The sequence below is a fragment of the Colletes latitarsis genome, chromosome 9 (assembly GCF_051014445.1).
Source record: "Colletes latitarsis isolate SP2378_abdomen chromosome 9, iyColLati1, whole genome shotgun sequence".
In the NCBI taxonomy this organism is placed as follows: domain Eukaryota; kingdom Metazoa; phylum Arthropoda; class Insecta; order Hymenoptera; family Colletidae; genus Colletes; species Colletes latitarsis.
The window spans coordinates 13,104,208-13,127,732 of record NC_135142.1 but is presented as its reverse complement, the minus strand read 5'-3'; the positions used below and the strand labels follow the sequence as shown (position 1 = coordinate 13,127,732).

Sequence of the window (23,525 nt, the reverse complement as noted above, 5' to 3'; positions counted from 1 at the left end):
TCACCACCCAGTAATCAAACCTGACAGCGTTACTACCAAAATAAGAGTCGTTTTCGACGCCTCAGCTCGTTCCTCATCGGGAATTTCGCTCAATGACACGCTACTGGTAGGACCGACGATACAAGACGATTTATTCACCATCATTTTACGATTCAGACTGCACAAATACGTAATGACTGCGGACATCACAAAAATGTACCGACAAATCGACGCACATATCGACGATCGAAAGTATCAAAAAATTCTATGGCGCGCCAACGCGAATAGTCCCATAAAAACGTATCAATTAAACACGGTGACGTATGGAACAGCATCCACACCGTTCCTTGCAACCCGAACACTCCAACAATTAGCATTCGACGACGGCGAATAATTCCCATTAGCCGCGAAAAGTCTCCTAAAGGACTTTTATGTCGACGATTTACTAGCCGGGGTGGACACCATTGACGAAACCTGCGAACTACGCGATCAACTCATTGACCTGACTGCGAGGGGAGGGTTCGAGTTACGCCAATGGGTCTCGAACGAGCCGAAAGTAACGGAGATTTTTAAATCAACCAGCGTTCACGACCATATAGCCCTAGATTCAACAGCTCACCAAAAGACATTGGGTTTATATTGGACGCCAACGAACGATACGCTAACATACTCACTGCGACACCATGACCTACCAACCAAATTAACAAAACGACTGATTCTATCGCGAATAGCACAAATCTTTGATCCTCTGGGATTACTGGGCCCGATCATTGTACAGGCCAAGGTCATCATGCAAGACCTATGGAAATCACAAATAGACTAGGACGAGCACGTTCCGCAACCCATTTACGAGGCGTGAATATCATTCCACTCCCAATTAAAATACATACACGAAATAAAAATCCCGCGACGCGTTACATCCGATCACCCAAAACTTGCTTTGTTCCAAGTCGCGCGTAGCCCCATTAAAAACACAGACGATTCCCAGATTGGAATTATGCGCCGCGGCTTTGCTGATTAAATTACTTCAGACCGTAACGCAATCACTACAATGTGCATTCGACAGCGTTACACTGTGGACCGATGCCACCATAGTGCTACACTGGCTCAACACCCCACCACACACATTAAAATCATTTATCGCAAATCGGGTTAGTAAAATTCTCGAAACCAGCAATCCCAATCAATGGCGTCACGTTTCGTCCGAAGAAAACGTATCGGACATACTATTGCGCGGTATCAATCCGGGTGATTTAAATAAACACACGACGTGGTTTCACGGTCCAACTTGGCTGTTCCAGGGGGAGAATACATGGCCGCGTCACGAACTCCGACCGACGGAAATCCCGAAAGACGGAAAAACATAACGTTACACGCAACCGTCGGAACGATCAAACCAGGTTTCGACATTTTATGCAAATTTTCAAGCATCGAGCGGCTTAGACGAGTAATTGCATACTGCCATCGATTCGGCTACAATACCCGCAATCAAACTCGCGACAACGGCCCACTCACGGTCAGCGAGCTTCGCAAAGCCAGCAAACCAATCCTCAAACTAGTGCAGCCCGAAGCGTTTCTTGATCTCTATGACAACATAAAAAACCCGACAATCCTTAAACCCGGCAAATTATTGCCACTGAGTCCGTTCCTCGACAAGGATGAAATTATAAGGGTCGGAGGGAGATTAGCTAACGCGGACATTCCCTTCAAATCCAAGCACCCCGCCGTATTACCAAACAAACACCACATAACTGACATCATAATTCGCGATAGCCATATAAAGCACGGGCACAGTGGCACCCAAGGTACACTGTGTGCAGTTCGACAAAACTTCTGGCCGATCAACGGCAAGGCGGCAGTAAAAAAGATCATAAAACAATGCATAACATGCCACAGATTAGACTCCGCGGTCCCCCAATACCCTTTAGGTCAACTGCCAAAGAATCGAATTATATTTACAAGACCGTTTCTCGTGGCAGGCGTCGATTATTGCGGGCCGTTCCACATCAAAAAGAAAAAGCTCCGAAATACGAAAACCATTAAAACATACACAGCAATTTTCGTCTGCTTTAGCACGAAAGCAGTACACATCGAGTTGGTGAGCGATCTAACTTCCGACGCGTTCCTTGCGGCTCTCAAGCGATCCATTGCGCGGCGCGGAAAATGCTCCGACATCTATTCGGATAACACAACCACTTTTGCTGGGGCCAAAAATGAGTTAGACCGAACCATTAACACAGTAACAACAGATAAACAGTGCCATCAATTTTTGACAACAAATGAGATCCAGTGGCACTTCATTCCTCCCAGAGCTCCACATTTCGGTAGACTTTGGGAAGCAGCCGTAAAGTCGTGCAAATACCATTTAATTCGTACAATGGGGACTCGACTTTTTACCTTCGAAGAACTGGCCACGTGTTTGATACAGATAGAGGCCATTCTAAATTTCCGACCACTCACTCCTTTATCCCCCGACCCAAACGATCTTACTCCTCTCACCCCAGGGCACTTCCTGATTGGTGACTCGCTAACGAGCACACCTGAGTGCGATCTTACCGAGTTAAAAGCAGGTCGACTCGCCTCCTGGCAACACGTCCAACAAATCAGGCACCACTTCTGGAAGCGATGGTACAAGGAGTACCTAAATGAAATAACCATACGACGGAAGTGGCACACAGGCATCAGTGACAAAATATCAAAAGGGATGTTAGTAATTTTAAAAGAGGACAACCCCCCCCCCTTCCCCGCTTCATTGGCCCATGAGACGCATCACGGCACTGCATCCAGGGGAGGATGGCATCGTACGCGTCGTAACCATCCGAACGACAACCGGCGAGTACAAACGCAGCATAAAAAAAATAGCCCCCTTACCAATAACAAAAGCGAACCACAATCCCGAACAGAACATTGAATAACCGATCATCGACTTGTACATAACGCGACAAGAACTCATTAGCATAATTAGAGCAAAATAAACATAATGCAACGTAGATATAGGTTAGCATAGTATCATTAGTATAGTATTAGTAGTAAAACCAGAAAAAAAACCCTCATCGAGTCACGTGTATATAGTCACTGTAAATATTGTAAAATTTTATAGATAATAAGTAACTAGCTTGTAGATAAGACTCACGCGATACATTCGACAATTGATACACATTCTATACATAGGCCGCGCACACAGCAATCAACACCCACAAACCATTGTAATCACACGCACTACCCTTCTCACTCGCACAAACATAACTCCAAGCATTTAGCAACTATTTTGAACGTGACCGTTCAAAAGGGGGCGGCATGTTGAGCGCGGAAACGGACACGCCGTTTCTAGTACCGCGCCCAACAACAAAAACCCGAACAGCAAAAAAAAACGTAACAAAGTGAGATTTATGCCAGGGAAAAATCAACGACATTAGGCGCATCGAATGTCGCATCTGCGTGCCAACACTCAGCCCTGGAATAAATCTCCACGTTCGAAGCGAGCGAACGTCTTAAACAAAGCGTAGCAGATCACTAAAAGCCAGGTCAAGTGTTGTTTATGGGCTTGTCTGCAGCGTGCAGGTCGAAACTCCGGCATCTGCAGGCCAGCCCCAACCCTCTGCATAAAATGGCCAATCCTGCATTTTCTCCAACTACCAGGAGACCAAGAAAAACTCAGTCATCTCGTGACGACGACACTCCCACATGACATGCACCCCCTTCCAAGGGCATCGCGTAAGGGCGATTTGGAAGGGAGGAGGCGACATGGGAGTTTTGGAAAAACGAGGTAAGGACACTTGGTTCTGAATCGCCGACCATAGCATTTTACCACATTCCTCCATCCGGAGTATTAGTTTATTCTCGGAAAGACGCGAGCCCGACGTTGAGTGCAGACTGTCCACTCAACGGATACCGCGAGCCGCAACAACCCATATAGGGGCCTTTTAGCGTATTCCCTGGATGGAATCGCCGTCCTCCAAGGTCGAGGCAGGGATCACACCCACATAGGGGCCTTTTGGCGTATTCCCTGAGTAGACTTCCAGCAGACTTCGACCTGCTCGAGCGTGGTTTGTAGATCATCAGTGTGTACGAACACTAGGCGTAGAGCGACGCTCAAAGGGCTACGTAGTGTGAGAAACTTAATAATCAGTCGCTTCTTGCGCAGTTAAAGGAGTGCACCACACCGATCCCGTACTGACCAGGGGACGGTGAAGAGCCGCGGAGCGGACAATATTCGCAGCCTTACAACCTCCGTCTGTTGTCCACTCCAGCAATAATCAAACCCTGCTGTCAAGGGAAAATCGAGATTAGAGTCTCGCCTTCCCATACTGCAATCGAACGTTTCTCAATCATACGAGAAACGTTCACTTATACAATCCACTAATACAGTTGTGTATCGCTGTGTAAGAATCCCGCTCCTATTTATAGTAAACGGAGTAAGGAGCGTGTGGATTAGAGCGAGTCAGACAACACAACGAGCGTTGTCAGGTATTAACAGCCGGATTTCGGTATTTCTTTTGTTACAGAAGACCGAGACGAGAGCCGTAGAAGCCACCGGCGAAGCAGGTTTTTCTTCCGAGCCATCTGCTCGGGTTTTTGTCTGCAGAGTTTTAATACATAAATAAATATAAATAATTTTCCTTTTGATTTAAATTTCTTTCTAGTTTTTGTTTATTTTAAATTTTAATTTTTGTTTACAATAAACGGCCTAGCCCGAATGGACTAGGTGAAAGAAATTTGTTCAGTGTACAATTAACTTTCTCAGACAATTCCATTCCCTCGAAATTCGGACTCCAGGTTAAAGGGTGAGAGATCAGGTCACGGGAGAAAAACCCAATGACCGACACGCATCTATTTTAACAGTATCTTTCGCACAAACGGATTAGTTTGCTACCAGAATTCGAAAATGTAGGCTAAAAACAATCCAGAAAGGATTTGGGAAAATAATATGCAACACTGCCAATCTCTGATGATATGGTGCGGTATTCATGACAGAAAAATAATTGGACCATTCATTTTTAAGGAATCTGTTAACGCACAAATTTATCTAGAATTTCTGAATTCATATTTATTGGATATTTTGCACGACATGTCTCTTCCTTCAAGAAATAAGTTATGGTTTCAACATAATAGTGCTCCTCCGCATTATGCAGCGTCAGTACGAGCTTGGCTAGATCAAGAATTCAAAAATAAATGTATTGGACGAGGCGGTCATGTAACGTGGCCCCCAAGATCATCAGATTTGTTACCGTGAGATTCTTTTTCTGGGGATATTTAAAAAACCATATCTACTGTTACGCTATCACGTGAATGTAGTGTTACGCATTCGCGTGACGTAGGGTCGATGTACATACAGCGGCGCGACGGGAATTTACTGGAACTGGTTTTATTACCATCGAGGCTGCGATTTGAGCGAGCGAGATTCAAACGAACTCGCGTATTGTAATGCGTATTATTATTGTAGGAAATTCAACGCGAGGAAATCTAGGCGAAAACCGAGCATTTGTAGACCGTTACCGGTACTTTGTGTATACAATGTAGTTTTGACCGTTAGAGGTAGGCTGTATGCTTGTGTCGCGCATATGTGTGTGTGTAAGAATCGATCGGTTGGCCATGTCGCCGGTTCTCGCTCGAAGGATCGGGAATATTCCATGGCACGCGCCGAGAACTTGGCAACCGGCAAAAGGAAGGAACAAACGACGATCGAGACGCTGGATATATAAGACCGAGCCCCGCTTGGCCGGGCTCTCTCTCAGTCTATACGAGTTATCGTCCTGCACTAGAGAACGCTTTCCAATCGCTGTTTAGAAATATCTAAGGAACAGTACTGAATAAAGTTGTTGAAGTATTTTTAACGTATCGAGCAGTTTGACTTCCGCGCGTCTCGCCGAGCAAAGCGGTTCAGCGCTCCACGGGCACCGTCTCACGACCTTTATTTCCCTAACCCACCGACCACGGGGTCGCAACAGTAGATTTAATGCACATAGCGCCACAATGGGAATTAATTGAAACCCGATTACTCACCGTCGAGTGCAGAGTCATGTAACTGCATTCTAATTAAGAGCGAAATTCAAACGGACCAGCGTATTGTAATGAACAATGCAATTGTATGCTTTTCAACATGGACGATCAAGCTGGGGAAGGTAGAGAGAAAGGAAGGCATTTCTTAGAGATACTTAGTTTATTTTCTAAAGGCCGTGTCGAATCGGAGTTTTCGTCGTTCCATTCTTTTAGTTTATTACGGACCGTGCCGAATTAGTTATTTCTGATAAGAGTTGCGATGGCCTTGAAACACAGCATGGCCCTCGCGATACTTCACTTTGCGTTCCGTTCAGTTCTTTCCATGAGGGTCATAAATTTTCTTAAGGGTTGCTTTAGGCCACTAGCTTCGTTTTCTCTCTCGACTCTCACGCTTTCTCTCACATGCGCCCGCTCCGAACATGGCCGCGTAGTCTTCACCTCTACTCGGCTCGGGGGTGGATTACCGATCGAAGACGATCCGGACGGATGGGGCAGGACACAAACTTCGATTGGACCATGATATCCCAGAGGGAGGATCGAGAATTGTCCGGAGAAGGGACGAACGCCCAGGACGACGAGAGGAGTTTCCCGGAGAAACAAGACGATTTTCAATCTCAACAGAGTTGTACCTAAAAGTCGTACAGTGAGCTAACTCCAACAAATAAATTTTGCTAAAGTACTTTGAAACGTATCGAGTAGTTCTGATTTTTGCGCGCCTCGCCGAGCAGAGCGGTTCAGCGCTCCACGGGCACCAACCCACCTCCTTTCTTCCCTAAACTGCGAACCGCAAACTCGGGGCGCAAACTACTAAACACCTGTTGAAAATGTCGATGACTTACGAAGAATTATGAAAACATATGCGATTGCCACGTGGGAAATGCTAAAAAATGTTGAAACAGAACTTGTGAGACGGTTGCAAAACTGCATTCATCAAAACGGGGAGCATATTAAAGGAATAATCAAAACAAATTAATAAATGATTCTAATTTAAGTGGTAAATCTAACTGAAAATAATTAATTTATAGTCTTCCAGAAATTATTTCATGAGGTGAAAATTTTTCTAGCAATTGAGTGGTCTGACTTGCATTAACGGTACGATCAAACAGGGTTTAGCTAGCTGAAGGCGAGCAGCACGAGTTGATCTGATCTCTGATTTTTTATGTTATTACAACCTTCCATAAAACGAAATGTCATCGTATACTACCTCGTTGAATTTGTTTCCAAATGAGCTATAACATCACGAAAAAAAACTATAGCATTTTATTGAAAAAGCACACTTGACCTTGAAATCTCCCCTACTACTGCAGATATTAAAAAAATAATTCTGCTATATTATACCCTCCCTTCGTACCTAACAATATTTGTTGAAACAGTTTTTTGATATTTTCAATCCCATCTGAGATATTCCAAAGAGTGCAGTTAATAAAGACACCCTGTATATGTATTGGAATAACTAAAACACTACAAGAGGTATAATTATTATTCATGGGTTGAGTATGCTCAGTGTGTAATCAAACCTTGAAATAAGAATATAAAACTTAAATGTAAAGTTTAATTGAAATCCATTCAGCCGTTTAGACTTAACCATGTTAATAACATACATATGTCGTGCATACATAGGCACAATAAGAAAATTATTTTTTTTAATAGTTAAAATATAATTAGATGGTCTTAAAACGTGTATGTCCATAGAAAAAATGTTCAAAATTTTTTTTTAATTATGGTACTTTTCATATATATAACACATTTTAAGTCTATAATTATATTTTTTCTGTGCATATATTAAACTGTTTTTATATCCTCCCAAGAAGACATTTTTCAAAGTGACATCTATCCAAAGACTTTCAAGGGCAAAAATTGTTTAGTACATATATTTAAATATTCCACTCCAGTTTCATAACCAAGTATACAATCTTTTTTAAAATTTTCATACTGCTTATGTAAGTCAGACTTATTATGAAAAATATTGGCTATTGTCAAGAGGAGAAATTTCGTTTCTGGCGTAATTGTTAAAATATTAGAAACTTGTTCTAATATTATAGAAATAGATTCTTTTTCCTTTTTCAAAATATTTTCATGGAAACTGTAAGTTAGTAAATGAACAAATATTAAATATGCTTAATATATTAATATATTTTTAAAGAATAATTTTAACACAACTGGAAGTTTGTCAATTGATAAAATATAACTTTTTACGGGTGCGTACATGTGCAATGTTCATGCAATTATTGAATACAAAGTTAACTAACAGGTCTTTGAGTGATTTAATAGTTACTTATAGTCAACTGCAATAAAAGAACAAAATTCTTTTAATTTTTCCACTCCAATGATATAAATAGAAAAATAATTATACATTTTGACAAGGATGTTGATAATATTAATAAGCAGACAATCAACTGCATGTTGAATACAGTTGTTCAAAATATGGATCGAATAACCACTGTCTTCTAAATAATAATGTCTCCAGTAATAATGGAAGCATATCATTTTTGTTTGCATACTTATGTGAACCAAAATTTATATTGGAATTATCACCTCCAAAAGCATTTTTACATTTTTCTAAACAATTAATTTTCTTTAAAGTATTTGTAAGTAGTATTTTAATGGTAGTTGCCTTTTCATCTGCTACTAATACCATTTCTACTACTTTGTGTTCAATTTCGATACTTTCATGATTAAAGTATTGGATAACAATTAAAAATATTTTTAAATCTTTATGATTGCTATCATCTGTTGCAATGCCTACAAATAGTATGTTTTCTAATTCTTTCAATATGTTCTCCAATGAATAAGGAGCTATGACTCCTTTAACTAAAGCTTTTGTTTTAGTTCTTATAGAAGAAATTCATGTTACCACTTCTGAATCATGGAAAAGCTTTGAATTTAATTGATTTGTTTAGTCTACAGATCTAAAACTGAAATGATACACTACTGTGTGATAACACAATATTAAGTCTGCAACTGCAATTTTGTCATCCAATTTAGAATTGTTCATTATATATTCAGAAATTTTTAAGTTACAATCAGCAGCTCCAATATCTCTTTTATGTTGATCAGATTCTAAATATTGCTTCAGTACTGGTTTTCCTTTAAAAGCAATGTTTAAAATTACATTGCAGGTTTGACAAAATGCTTTTGTCTTCTTTTTTGGTAGTTTTAAATATTTTATAATGCTGTTGCATATTTTCAGTAAATTTGCATTTTTTTTTACTCATGTTTTACTCTAATAAAGAAATAAATCATTGAATTATTTTTCTGAAATAAATAAATAAAATAAATAATAATGGGCTTAAGATATTGATAATAACATATTTAGGTGGATAAAATTACATTTATTTTCAAAATTAACAAGTAACATACTTTATATAGTTATATAATATATTACTTCTTACTAACGAACGAAGTTACTTTTGTTTTGAAAATTAGCAATGAGTTATTTAATAGTGCACAAAACTAATAGATGTATTGAACAATTGAATATCTTTTGAAAGGGAATCCCTATTTATTAGGAAAACAGATTTTAGATAGGTTTCAACCAATTATGGAGAGCAGAGTTGTTTGGCGAGTTCCTTAATATTCTAGTAATTCTAGGAATTGATATATAACACAAATGCGAAGAAATAAATAAAATCTTATTACAAACAAAACACAAATTTTAATTGTTCAAGCTAAAAAAAAGGGCATTTTTTATTTTTCTTCGCTGCAAATAGGGAGAAGACAGAATATTAAATTATAGGATATATTTTCCCAAAGTAGGACGTTTGGTAACTGTAATTAGAAATGTTATGAGTTTGAATTTTTTTCTCTAATTATTTCCATATTGTTGTGATCATTTTCGAATAGTTGTATAATAGCAAACTTTTAGCAACATAAGAGGTATGTTTGGGGTAGTTGTCCATACATATAAAATTTAGAATTATTCAGTATTTCTATTTTTTGAGTAATTTGTTTGATATTGTGTTTCAATTCTTTTAAATATCCCTATTTCTCCATTTTTCATCTATAAATATTAAATTACCAATTCTAGAAACAGATATACATCCCACATCATTTAGGATCTTCCTCCGAATTGTATTGTTAGATAAAGATTTTTAATATTCATTTCTTATTTGATTTTTTCTAGACATTTACTCCTTTATCAGATGAAAAAACATTATATTTCGATTCATCTGTAAAAATAACTGTTTTCCAGAAGTCAATATTCTTTTTCAAACACTTCCTAGCAAATTCTATTTGTTTTTTTTTCTATTTTGTGGACTGATGCAAGGTTTGTTGCAAGCAATTTGTCCATAGTAATTATTACATTTAAGTACTTTTCTGACAGTAAATTCTCTTATTTTTATACTTAAATTTTTGGTGCACTATTTCAGGAATTATTTTTGACAATATTAATAATGCACTATTCATCTCATGCATTTGATTCTTTTTTCAATATTATTTTTAATTTGTTTGACACATAATTGTTTCTTTCTATATATCTTTTAATTATACATTAAGTCGTACTCCTGCTTCTATTAACGGTTTTATCAATTTTGCTATAACTTTTTCCATTGTTGTAATAATGAATAACTAACTCTCATTCTGCTATAACTGTTCAATAAAATTGCAGAATATTAATTTTTGGATCAAAGTCGAGCGTCATAGGAAACTCCTTCATGACACTTGACCCACTTTGCATTTATTTATGCAATTTATTGTACGAAAATAAATATATGTAAATGTTGTAGTATCAGTATCTTATATTTACACAATTTTAACCACAAACTATGTTATTATTACTAAAGTTGATGAGTATTTAAATGCTTTTATATACAATTAGTTTTAAAAATATTCCGGCGAAAATCATACGGTGTTTTCATCTTTCCGTTTCTTAGAAAATTGAAAGCAGAATTTATTTAATTAATAATCAATCCATTGTCAAAATATTCTTAAGTCTACAGATTATACGATGTGCAATATTTACTATGTACCAGTTATTAATTGTAATTGTATTATGGAAAATCGTTAGTCAAATAACCAATTAGCAATGTTACAGCGCATGCGTCAATATAATCAGCTGTTTTCGTGACAGTTAAATGGTTCCCAGTGCAAAATGTGTATTCTGAGCAAAATGTGGTTTCCTTATACGAGATTATGTTACTGGTTAAAAAGAATTTCATGTAGGGATATTGTTGCCCTGGCATGGTAATAAATGATCTTATTATGATTCCATTAATAATTAATTATTTTCAATAGTAAAGACATTTAATTATACGACATCAGATTTTTAGTGCTATAATGTCTGAGGTGGCGATAGTGATGGTAGTAGAGGTGGTGATAATAGCGGTAGTGTTGGCGGCAATCACAATGATATGGTAGTAAAGTAATGATATTATCGAATATTCATAAAAATACTTGCTGACAGCAAAATTTTTAATGTGATTAGTAATGTGAGACTTATAAAAAATGAGGATTTACATAACGTGTGTGTATTGGACATTACTTTTTATATCGGTTGCTTCCAGGCAAGTACTTTTGTTTTCTTTATCTTTTACTAACCATTTATACACATGCAAATGATTGAAGAATGCCATGTGCTTAATTTTAAGTGTTAGTGTAGTACATTACTAAACTAGTATTTTATTTAAATATATCTAAATAAGGAAAAGTATAAAGGTACTATTAAATGTTCTCTATATTTGGTATTTTGAATATTCGAAACGTTAATAGTTTTCAGTATATTTGATATTTTAACATTAGCATTAATTAAAGCTTATATTTATTATTTTAAGGTTCAAAAGGGGTTTCATGAAATTTTATTATTCATTTTAAAACAATAACTAATGCATTATTTCGATAAAAATATTTTAAGGTTATGAATTAATATTGTAAATAGTTGAGATCAAGCTATATTTTTTAATAAATTAGTGTCAAAATAGGTGTCATTTCAAACTTAATTAATCGCTTTTACATGATTAATTTGTATGCACAAATATAATTTTAATAATTCTGTATATTATTGATGTTTTGATTGCGTTTCAGATTGTGATTGGAACTGAAACAACTGAAACAACAATGACAATCAGAATTCTTGAAATTATATTTGTTCATTAAAGTTAGTTGTGTAAAAGAAACTAATTAAATTTGACTTGGCATTAATATTGAAATTGATTTATAATATACAGTTAGATAAATTTTATTAATATTCAATTTTTATTTAATAAATGACATTTTTCTTCGCAATCACATTTATGTTTAAAATATTTATGTAACAATAAAATAAAGTTATAGTATGATAGTCCCACAGAAGAAATATTAACAAATATAAATTAAATAATAATAATAAACATGTAATTGAAACCATGGATTTATATGTATTTTCAATTGACTTAGTTTTTATTTATTAATTTGTATATTAATAATAATATTTAGTAATAGATTATTCCAAATTCTTGATTACTATTTTCAATATTTTCATTTATAAAATTATATTGTAATAAGAATATTGAAAAAGAAATTATATTACACAATATTTATGTTGTGTATTAAAACGTACCATAAATTTTGACTCCTGTGATGCTATGTATTGTTCATTTGAATAGTATTATCTGGTTTTCATAAATTCTAAATATATACATGAAAAATAAAAACTACTCTAACAAACAACTAAAAATATACTCACAATTTGAATTCTTCTTTGTATTAATACTTTTAACATTTATCTTTCTTCTTTATACCTTTAAAAATCCAACAGAGACTAAATTGTATAGGGAATGTAAATATGTTTTTCTGATATTCATCTATGGTGTCTTTATAATAGTGATGAGGTTGGAATAATCTATATATTGCCTTCTATCAAAAGTGTTCTATAAAATCTTCCCCATGTATTGTCAATAATATTAAAATCGAAAGAAACAGGTCAAGTGAGGTCTTCAAGATTTCTTTCATAAAACCATACTTGTACTATATATGCTGAGAGTATTGCAATATTATTATGAACCAAATTGGTATTTGCAAACTTTTAATGCATCACGATAAATATCTAGTTTCTTTTAGTCTAAAGTCCCATGAGCAGTGCATTGTTATTGCATTTCTATGTGTTTCTCTGTCTTGCAATTGAAAACAATCAGGACAGACATAGGAACGCCAGTCTTGTCTGTCTTCCTTGTTTTAATTGCAAAACAAAGAAATACATAGAAACGCAATGGCAACGCATCATTCATGTGACCTCAGGCTTGGTTGTAGGTATTGCATTTGATCCACAGCGAAAACTGAATAGTGTACAGTATTGTATGTGCTCTTCTGAGGGTTAAAAAACTTCAATTTTTAGAAAATGGGTACAGTTTATAAATTATTTACATAAATGAAAAGTTAATTATTATATGCATACAACACAATTATGTAACCATTTCAGTCACTTTATAAATTCCTCAAAGCTGCAAATTCCATATAAAGTAAATGGGAAAATTATAAAGAAGTATCTACTTAACACTAGGTTTACGGACACTCGTTGCGCATATTTTTATTATAATTCGCTATGTTGACAGTTGCATTAAAATGCAGTTTTTTCTTTTAATTAGAGTATACATCCATATCATTACATCAATTCAATTCAACATAAATTGCTAACAAATAATATTTATGAGTCCTATAACGTTAAGTTTAGAATCTGAATGCGTCAAATTGACACGTACCGTAAACCTAGTGTTAAACATAAATCAATGTCTTTTGAAAAAACCATGAACTAATGATCTAAGTAGGTATGTAAAATTGCCACCTAAAAATAGATGATGGGAAATAATAACATATGTGAATGCTATGTCAGTGTTAACATGTTCATAACAACTGTTAAGTTTGAAATGTTATATAAAATTAATTTTCTTTTTTTCTTTATTATAGTTCTTATTTTTCTTCATTTGTATTTATTCCTCTAATTTTCAGCATTTTTAAACAAATTGTTAGTAACTTTAACACTTCTAGTGATTATTCTGCAATTTCTTGGTTTGAATATCTTTCTTCTCTCAAAGTATTTATTTTTTCAATCTTTCCAATATTCAACAATATTCTGCAGTTTATAGTATAATGTCTTCATTTGCTTACTGTTAGTTCTTAATCGATTCTAATTTGCACAGACTATATTAATTAGATTGTATATTTATATCACATAATCATCTACAGGGTGTCCACGCTAAAGTGTGACAGTTGAGATATTTCAATAACTATTGATGATACGAAAAAATTGTTTATATGTAAATTGCAGGATAAAATGGGATCTCCATTTTGGCGTAAACGAAAATTTTGTTTATGTTATTAATTTAAAAGATACGATAGTGAAGTTTCGTTTTTTAAATGGAACTATATATTTTTTTTTGGATCATGCGATAGTGCTTTTCAAGACGAATTCATTAAGCTGCAATTTATTCACCCGATTTTTATTAGCTTTCAAAATATAACGCTTAGAAATGTACTGATTTTCAGCGGAGACGTCTTAGTTTAAGGGAGTATTGCTGTCTAGGCTGTCATTTCTTCAGCCTTTTTTTGTGATTTTTTTTTTAACGACAGGTAGGTTGTTTTGTAGTGACATTTTGCAGATATATTTATTTGTCTTATAGGTATGTATAGTATTTTTTTCATCAAAAAATATTAAAAATTGCGAGAGTTATAGCTTCTTGTTTAAAAAAACGCATTTACACTGGCTTACATGATATTTCAAGATCCAGCAAACCGATTGACTTCAAATTTGGAGAGAATATTCAGCAGACACGCCTTTATAGCTGGAACTAGAGATTCAACAAAAATATTGAATTTTACTATTTTTTTTGATACGCTAAAGACAAAAGAACGATTAACAAATAGAAATTCGAAATTTGAAGCGTTTCCATTTCTTTATTTATCAGGATTTTGACTTCTCCCTAGTTCCTGCTATAACTACAACCTTCCTTATGAAGATACTTTAACCCCATCTGTTTCAAATTATCTGGAATCCTGGAAGCCATTGGAGCACCTTTTTCAAAAGAGCCATTAAATAAGAAGTTATAATTCCCACGATTTTTAATATTTTTCCATGAAAAAAATATTGTACATGCTTATAAGATGAATAAGTATATCTACAAAGTTTCAGTACAAAACAGCCTATCTATCGTTAAAAAAAAAATCACAAAAAGGGCCGTGAAATTGACAGTCTAGACAGCAATACCTCCTTAAGTGGCAAGTCATAAAAGCGGTCCTATTGTTGCGCTGTTTGACTCTGCCTATTAAAACCGATAGCAAGGGTCTACGCTCGGAATGGTAGGCCCGAAGAGTAAAAAACCTGGAAAGTATCAACCATCCAAATTATTAACGACACCATCCTCGATGCGGAAAACTTGGACCGTAATAGACAATACATTCCATGTTTTTTACTTTTCGGGCCTGCCATTCTGAGCTAGATCCTTGCTATCGGTTTCAACAGACAGAGTCAAACAGCGCAACAATAGGACCGCTTTTATGACTTACTCTGCTGAAAATCAGTAAATTTTTAAGTGATATATCTTGAAAACTAATAAAAATCGGGTGAATAAATTGCAGCTTAATGAATTCGTCTTGGAAAGCACTACCGCATGACCCCCAAAAAAGTATATAGTTCCATTTAAAAAACGAAACTTCACTATCGTATCTTTTAAATTAATAACATAAACAAAATTTTCGTTTACGCCAAAATGGAGATCCCATTTTATCCTGCAATTTACATATAAACAATTTTTTCGTATCATCAATAGTTATTGAAATATCGTGACTGTCACACTTTAGTGTGGACACCCAGTATGTTGTATATCTATTAATAAAATTATTGCAAATCTCATAGACGCTAGTTTGAGTAACGCTCATTTGTTGCTTGATCTTTTGTGTACTAATGTTGAGATCTATCAAAGTGTTTATTTCATTCTTAATATTTCTATGAAAAAAATTGAAGATATTTAGAATAATGAAAGTACTGTTTCTGATTAGGGTCCTTGTAGAGACCTTTAGTCTGAACAGCATGTTTATATTCGCAATATACAATTACAATATCATGGGTTTTGTTGATTGAATATGATATAAAATTATGATATAAATATTACTATCTGCAAATTACTAGAGAATAACCATAACGACGTAGAGATCATAAACTGTATTACATGTGCTGAACATTTCGTTCCCCTAATTGTCTCTCTTCCATTACGTGCATTAGGAAAATGCCCTGCTACACTTATCTACCCTTTGGAATGTAGAGTCAGTTCCTACGAGATACAGCTGTTCGGTAACTAACGCTACTCGAAGATTACCACATATGGTAATCTCCAACGTACATCTGAACTCATTCCCATAGATTTGTGGGTATATAAACCCAGCGATCTTGCTACTTGGGGGATCAGAATCGTACAGATACGTTTAGAGTTAACATTACGTCGCTCGTTTCGCTGTCCAATCAGCTCCCTGATTTCGCATCAGATTCATCTCTTTTTTTTTCTTCTTTTGTACGCAGGGAAATCCTCATGGACACCCCCAAGCCCATCCGAAGGGAGGGCCGGGCGGGTAGTGACGAACTCTTACCAGTTAAAACGCCACGGTGACCATCCTCAGGCGCCTGACGGGGGACCGGGAACACTAGTGAGATATCACAGAGTCCCCAGCCGCGTCGTGCCATTTCAGACCAGTGTGGCCAGATCGGGCATATTGAGTGCATCGAAATCGACATTAGTAACGACGAACTTCCTTAGTGTCTAACGGAGTGGTGGGGGGGATAGTAGGCATATACTACCGCAAGAACCACGTGTACGTGAGCTTGGCACTTCGCGCAACTTCGGGAAATCGGCATACGATTCCAAGTCTCGACTGTCTTAGCATTTTTACTTTCCGACCTATGTAAGGTATAAGGAAGGTACCATAATGAAAAAAAATTTCGAAAATTTTTTTTAGCGGAAATATACGTTTTAAGACTCCCTGATCTGTTAGAAAATCGAAGTAAGCGAGCGGCTAAGACGAGTCACATGCGTTTTGTCAACGCGCGACCCCTTTCAAGGAATAGTTCCTTGAGAGCAGGGATGTCATAAAAAAACAAACGGTTACCCTGGCGAAGGCATCCGCCTCAGGCTAGAAGGAAGACATTCTTGTAGCGACCATCGCCTTGAACAGTTCAAATAAAGCAACAAGTTTTATTTTGAAAGCGCTCACAATAATTTACCTGATTCTTACAAATTATATTGTGACTATTAAAAAAAAAGAAATTTTTTTGGTTCCTATGCTATTAACATTGCATCTAAGCGACTGAATGAATTTCAATGAAACTTTACATTTAAATTTTATATTCTCGTCTCAAGGTCTGATTAGATTTTGAGCGTGATCAGCTCTCTGATAGTGATGATTATTCGTCTTATAGTTTTATAATTATTTCGATACATATACATTAATTGTAAAAAATTTTTTCTAGAAAGGAAAAATTAAACAAAATTTTATACATTGCATACCTACCTAAATCACATTAAAAACGTATTCCATAAATATTTTAGAATAATGTTGTTCAAAACAGTCTCACTCGTAAAGGGTTAATTAAGGGTTAATTAAAATGAAAAACAACTCCTAGTCAGTACCGTGCACGCTGTAACAATCTTCAGTAACAAATATTTTGTAAAGATATGATCTAAATAGGAGAATTAATTACTACAGAAATACATTACTACCGATTTTTCCTGCTATGTTTCCAATAACCGCATCAATTCGTTACACAGAATCAAATGTTATATATTTGACTTAACTTTACATAACAAAATAATTTAAATATTGGAAAAACAATAACGTGCTCGTTACCGTTCAATGGGAATCTGATGGATCTTAATTTCCTTCCTTCCATTAGGATGAAAAAAATCGTTATTTATTTGTAACATTATTACACGCCGTATATTAAAACATCCACATTCGTCTTGCCTTTTTTTTTTATTCCCCACTGAATTCATTACTGGAATACATTAAATTGGCTGCTGTTCATGCAATAGAATTGTATTTTTAATGATTGCCCTTTAAAAACCTACGGAGACTAGGGTATGCATGTATGTATGTTTGTCTACGCCCCATCTTTTTCCATCTTCGTCGTTTCTACGACTCAGCGACCCGCGAGGAGTATAAACAAAACACTGTCGCTAACATGCATGAGTCACTGCTGTAACAGCAGATAGAAAGAATAGAGATAAAGTTTATTTGATCTTAATCCTTCTTAAGATTTATATAAAACGTTTTAAAAATTTTTTACAAATAATGTATATGCATCGGAATAATTATAAAACTATAAGACGTATAATCATTATTATCCGGGAGCTGATGCTCAAAATCTAATCAGACCTTGAAATGAAAACATAAAACTTAAGTGTAACGTTTCATTGAAATTCATTCAGCCGTTGAAACGCAATCATGTTAATAGCATACGTATGTACGTGCGTATATAGGCACAGAAAAGAAAATTTCTTTTTTTTAATAGTCACAACATGATCAGGGAGTCTTAAGACGTGTATTTTCGCTAACAAAAATATTCGAAATTTTTGTTTCGTTATTGAAATTCATTTAGCCGTTTAGACGCAATCATGTTAATAACGTAGGAACAAAAAGCTTTTTTTTTAATAGTCACAACATGACCAGGGGGTCTTAAAACATGTATTTCCGCTAAAAAAAATTTTCAAAATGTTTTTTTCATTATGGTACTTTCCTTATACCTTACATAGGTCGGAAAGTAAAAATGCGGGGGCAGTCGAGACTTGGAATCGTATGCCGATTATCGCGAGATCGTATTTCAGCTGTTACAAGAGCAAGAATGAAAGACTCACACTAGTGTTCTCTATCAATTTCCCGAAGTTGTGCGAAATGCCGAGCTCACGTATACGTGGCTCATGTGGTAGTATATGTATACCTGCTATCTCCACCACTCCGTTAGACGCTAAGGAAGTTCGTCGTCACTATTGTCGATTTCGATGACTCAATTATGCCCGATCTGGCCACACTGCGACAGGACTTATCCGTGGCCCACTGGTCAACCTGCGGCCTTAAGTAGAATCCGCGATAAATATCCCATGCCCTAGCCCACTCACACACACATTCGTGTATACAACACATTCATACCGATGTTTAGTCCGCGGGAATTTTCACTCCGACCTCCTAATTATTGTTAAAAATGCTGTTATTATTATGTAGATACAGTATTTTCTCTACATACGGTGGCCCACCTAAATAAGGCCACCTAAATATCTCCTCTAATTGTGGGAGTACAAAAAATATTTTGTATGGTATTTGAATGGTTTGAAAAGACCTTTCTTTTGCAAAAAAATTTTTTTTCTAGGATAATTTTTTTCGGAGTTTACAAGGTTGTCGATGTTTTTTTGCGTATAATTGTACAATTGTTTTTATTGCATTGTGTAGCTGATGTAAAAATACGTTCAGATATGTACATTACACGACCTTGAAATGACCTTTGAGATCGAAAATTAAATGGAAACGAAAAACTTTTGTCTATCAAGACTTTAGAGACCAAGACGTCATTCGGGAATCTGTAAGAGTAAATAAACATGTTTATTATCACACTACGAATGACTTCTAACACCGCAGAATCTGATCATCTTCAAACAGTTCGTCAGTTTATCGATATTATCCTTCGTCATGATTTACTCAAAGCAAGAGAAAAATGATATGATTCTGATTTATGGCAAAAGTGATCAGTGTCCAAGGCAAGCTGTTCGATTGTACCAAACGAAATTTTCTGAACGCAACTGTTCATCGCGTAGTACATATGGAAAAGTGGTCAAACAATTTTTCGATAGTGGTAGTGTCAATAGAATGAAACGTACGCGAACCTATAATGTTACAAATCAATTAAATACGAGATTTATTATGAAAAAGGTTGTCGAAAATCTGCATGTTAGTACACGACATTTGGAATGGATAACTAGTATTTCCAAAACAAGCATAATACGAATACTTCATGAACAAAAATTTCATCCGTATCATGTGTCTCTCCATCAGGATCTTCATGGACGTGATTTTGAAAATCGCCTGAATTTTTACAGCAACATGAAAGCGATGAATCGTTTTTTGAGAGAATGTTGTTTACCCACGAGACATCTTTCACCAATCATGGTTAATTAAATTTGAGAAACATGCATTATTGGTCATTGGAAAATCTACGTTGGTTAAGACAAGTAGATAGGCAGAGACCTTGGACCGTAAATGCCTGGTGCGGTATCTTGAATAACCAAATAATTGGTCCTTATTTTACAAATGGTACATTAAGTGGATAAAAGTATGTAACATTCTTGCAAGATGAGCTACGGATGCTTTTAGATGATGTACCATTCGATGATAGACATTCGTGGAAGGATGTGGTATTAGCATGATGGTTGTCCGGCCCATTCTACACGTCTTGCATGACAAATTTTACATAGAAAATTTCCAAAGTCTTGGATTGAACGTACTGGACGTGTAGCGTGGCCACCGCGTTCACCAGATCTCACGCCTATGGATTATTTCTTATGGGGACTATTGGAATAGGTAGGGTTATGAGACGTATGATTTAATTGAAACAACAATAACTAATAATAGAATTTTTAAACTTTTTATTTGATACGTTAAAGCAGTGGTCGGCAAACTTATTAGCCAAAGAGCCAAATATGCAAATTAAAACGATTAAAAAAAAAATTGAGAGCCAAATCTGTTTGTAAATGTAGTAAACCTTTATCATAATTTTAAACAACTAATTTGATAGTAAAGTATCCATAACAACACTACTTAATGCGAAGAATGTTCTTGCATCTCCTTTGAAAGTTTGTTCAAGTCCGGTTTGTAGGTTGTTGTTTTTAATTTTAAGCACATTTCCAGGTTCTTATCAATGAGACGACTTCTCAGTTTGCTTTTAATAAGATTCATACTCGAAAAAGATTGTTCGCATGAATACGTTGAGTCGAAAAGGGAAAGAACAGCAAACGCGAGTTTTTTCAGCTGATCATAAGCGTCCGGAATACTATTCCAGGCGTTGAACATTATCATGTCTTCCTTTTCCAGGTTTTTCAAAGCAGACCACTTGTGTTGAGAACTTAGTTCACATTTGTTCTTCTCTAATATTTCCAAATCAACGTAAAGACGTTCAAATTTAGAGCTCCATATTTCCTTGTTTTTCAAATTCAGCAATTGTATTTCAAAGTTACCAACGTCAATGCCAAAAGGAGAAAATTTAAAATCTGTTATTGTAGTATTAAGAGGGTTTTTGACGAATGCTAAGGTCGTTTTGCTGTTTTTAAAATCTTGAAACCTGCTGAGAAACGCTTCCCTCATATTTAAAATGGTTGTTTTAAAATAGTATTTGTCAATAGAGGAATTATTTTCTTGGCGATGCTTCATCAGGCTCGGAAAGTGAAACAATGTTTCTCTTTCAAAATTTTGTGCAAAAAGGGATAATTTGTTTTCGAATGAAACGACTTCTTCTAACATCGAAAAAATTGTGTTCCCCTTCCCTTGAAGTTTACGATTAAGCTGATTTAGATGAGACTTAACGTCTACCATAAATAAAAATTTTGGATCCACTTATCGTCTGTTAGTTCTGGATAGTGAACACCCTCTCAAGGAGAAATGCTTTGATTTCTGGTAAAAGGGATGTGAAACGTTCCCTCTTGACAACCAACGTATCTTGTTATGAAGCAGAAGATCAGCGTACTCACTCTCCATTTCAATTAAAAATTCTTTGAATTGGCGATGATTAAGAGCTTTAGCTAAAATGGAGTTGATAATTGTAATCGCCAATTCCATTACTTTACAAATTTCATCTGGGAATGTTTGCGCGCAAAGCGCTTCTTGATGAATGATGCAAGTATCTCATGATTAATTTTTTCTTTCAGAATAGCAACAAATCCTTTTCTTATGCCAGTCATACTTTTAGCCCCGTCTGTTGAAATCGACACAATTTTATCGAGAGAAATATGATGTTTATTCATACATTCAATTACAGCATTCACGATATCCTTTCCACGCGTCTGACCTTTAAGTGACAATAATCCTAAAAGTTCTTCTTTAGGACCTGTATGAGAAATAAATCTTACGAAAAGCGAAACTTGCGCTGTATCATTTATGCCACAAGACTCGTCTACTGCTATTGATAAAGCCGAAACCATTTTCAGATCTTCGATTTGTTGGACGGTTATATTCGAAGACATTTTAATTGTTCTATCTTTTACCGTTTTGGCTGACAATGGTAACTCCTTAATTTTTTTGGAATATCTGCTTTGTTCTTGAAATCCTGAAAGAGCTCTTCGGATGCACTTATAAAACAACTTTTTATGTATTCGCCGTCTGTGTACGGTTTCTCTCTCTTAGCAATCTCTTGACTAACAACAAAACTTGCCATATTAATATTGCTAGAAGATTTCATCCAGTTATTAAATACAGAAGTTGATGTTTCTTGACTCTTCTGAAGTTCCTCAACTGCTTTCTTCCTTGCATCACCGACAGGATATTTAGTGCTAAATGACGTGTGTTTAGTTGTAAAGTGTCTCTCCAAATTTGACTTCTTGTTATGCACGAATTTTTCATTACAAATAAGACATGTCGGAAGGCCAGTTAAGTTTCGAATAAACGCAAAAGTCTTGGTCCACTCAACTCTAAATTCACGGTTTTCATCTTCCGTTTTTCTTTGCTTCTTTTTGGTAGCCATGTCAAATAGGGCACCTATATGCGTGCTGGCCAACCCCGACCAGACTTTTTGAAACGCGTGAGTCTATCCCGCAGTCTTCACCCGACCGTTACCCAGTCGCCGTCGACCGTCTCACGGAATAGGAAAACTTCTTATCTCGCTGTTGCGTTGCAACATATTGCAGCAATTCGAGGCCCGTTAGAAACGGTGCCGTGTGCAACCGATTCGGGCCGGGTGCAAAATCCTCGAAGGACCGTAAATGTTCTACGGCACACGTCGAGAACTTTTGCACCCGGCGCAAAGGAAAACTAAAAGACGATCGGGACCAGGGATATATAGCCAGGACCCCGATCGCCACGGGCAGAGCTTTACAGTATCTGACGAGTACACAGTCAGTTCGTTCCAAAATATGTAGAAAAAGCGCTCCTCAAAAAATACCGACTAGCTGTAGTTTCAACGTGATTCGATTACAACAGTGTATCCGTAATATACTGACCGAACGATCACCTACGACGTTCAACACTTGCCAAATTAATATCGTAGGGCCGGGCAAGCCCGTAGGATATTTGTGCCAAAGCCACACTCAAGAGGTCAAAGAGTCACATGCGGCTCCGGAGCCGCACTTTGCCGACCTCTGTGTTAAGGTATATCTTAGAGTTCCGCACCGTTCTCTAAGAGATCTGTTACTGGACTGCGACTTCACCCGCAGAAGAAAGGCGAGAGTGAAGCGCAGTTTGCCCTAGCGACGAACTCTTATCTTCGTATAATAAACACCATGAGTTCGTAGAACCCATGGCCAAAACTAAAAGGAAACTCCAGCCATATACAATTTACTATATACAATTTTTGTAACATAGTAAGACGGTTAGGAAATCCAACAGGGGCATTT

At 36.0% G+C, this 23,525-nt stretch overlaps 2 protein-coding genes across 9 annotated transcripts in view; both read left to right on the top strand.

Annotated features, from left to right (window-relative positions):
• The first annotated feature begins 1,291 nt into the window (after positions 1 to 1,291).
• LOC143345645 (uncharacterized) lies at positions 1,292 to 2,890 on the top strand. Its single transcript, XM_076773006.1, has one exon. The coding sequence runs from the start codon at positions 1,292 to 1,294 to the stop codon at positions 2,888 to 2,890; it is 1,599 nt and encodes a 532-aa protein (XP_076629121.1).
• An 8,147-nt stretch (positions 2,891 to 11,037) lies between these two features.
• LOC143345876 (SUN domain-containing ossification factor) overlaps positions 11,038 to 23,525 on the top strand; it is a 177,956-nt gene continuing 165,468 nt past the window's right edge. For 5 of the 8 annotated variants that reach the window (XR_013080334.1, XM_076773434.1, XM_076773431.1 and 2 more), the window contains exon 1: positions 11,055 to 11,163. Coding sequence is in view for 7 of the 8 variants with exons in the window: in XM_076773434.1 (XP_076629549.1) it covers positions 11,072 to 11,163 (92 nt within the window). In the remaining variant the exon portion in view is untranslated. Of the gene's footprint in view, positions 11,484 to 23,525 lie in introns of all 8 variants that reach the window. The other 3 variants (XM_076773435.1, XM_076773432.1, XM_076773433.1) reach the window with 2 other exon arrangements.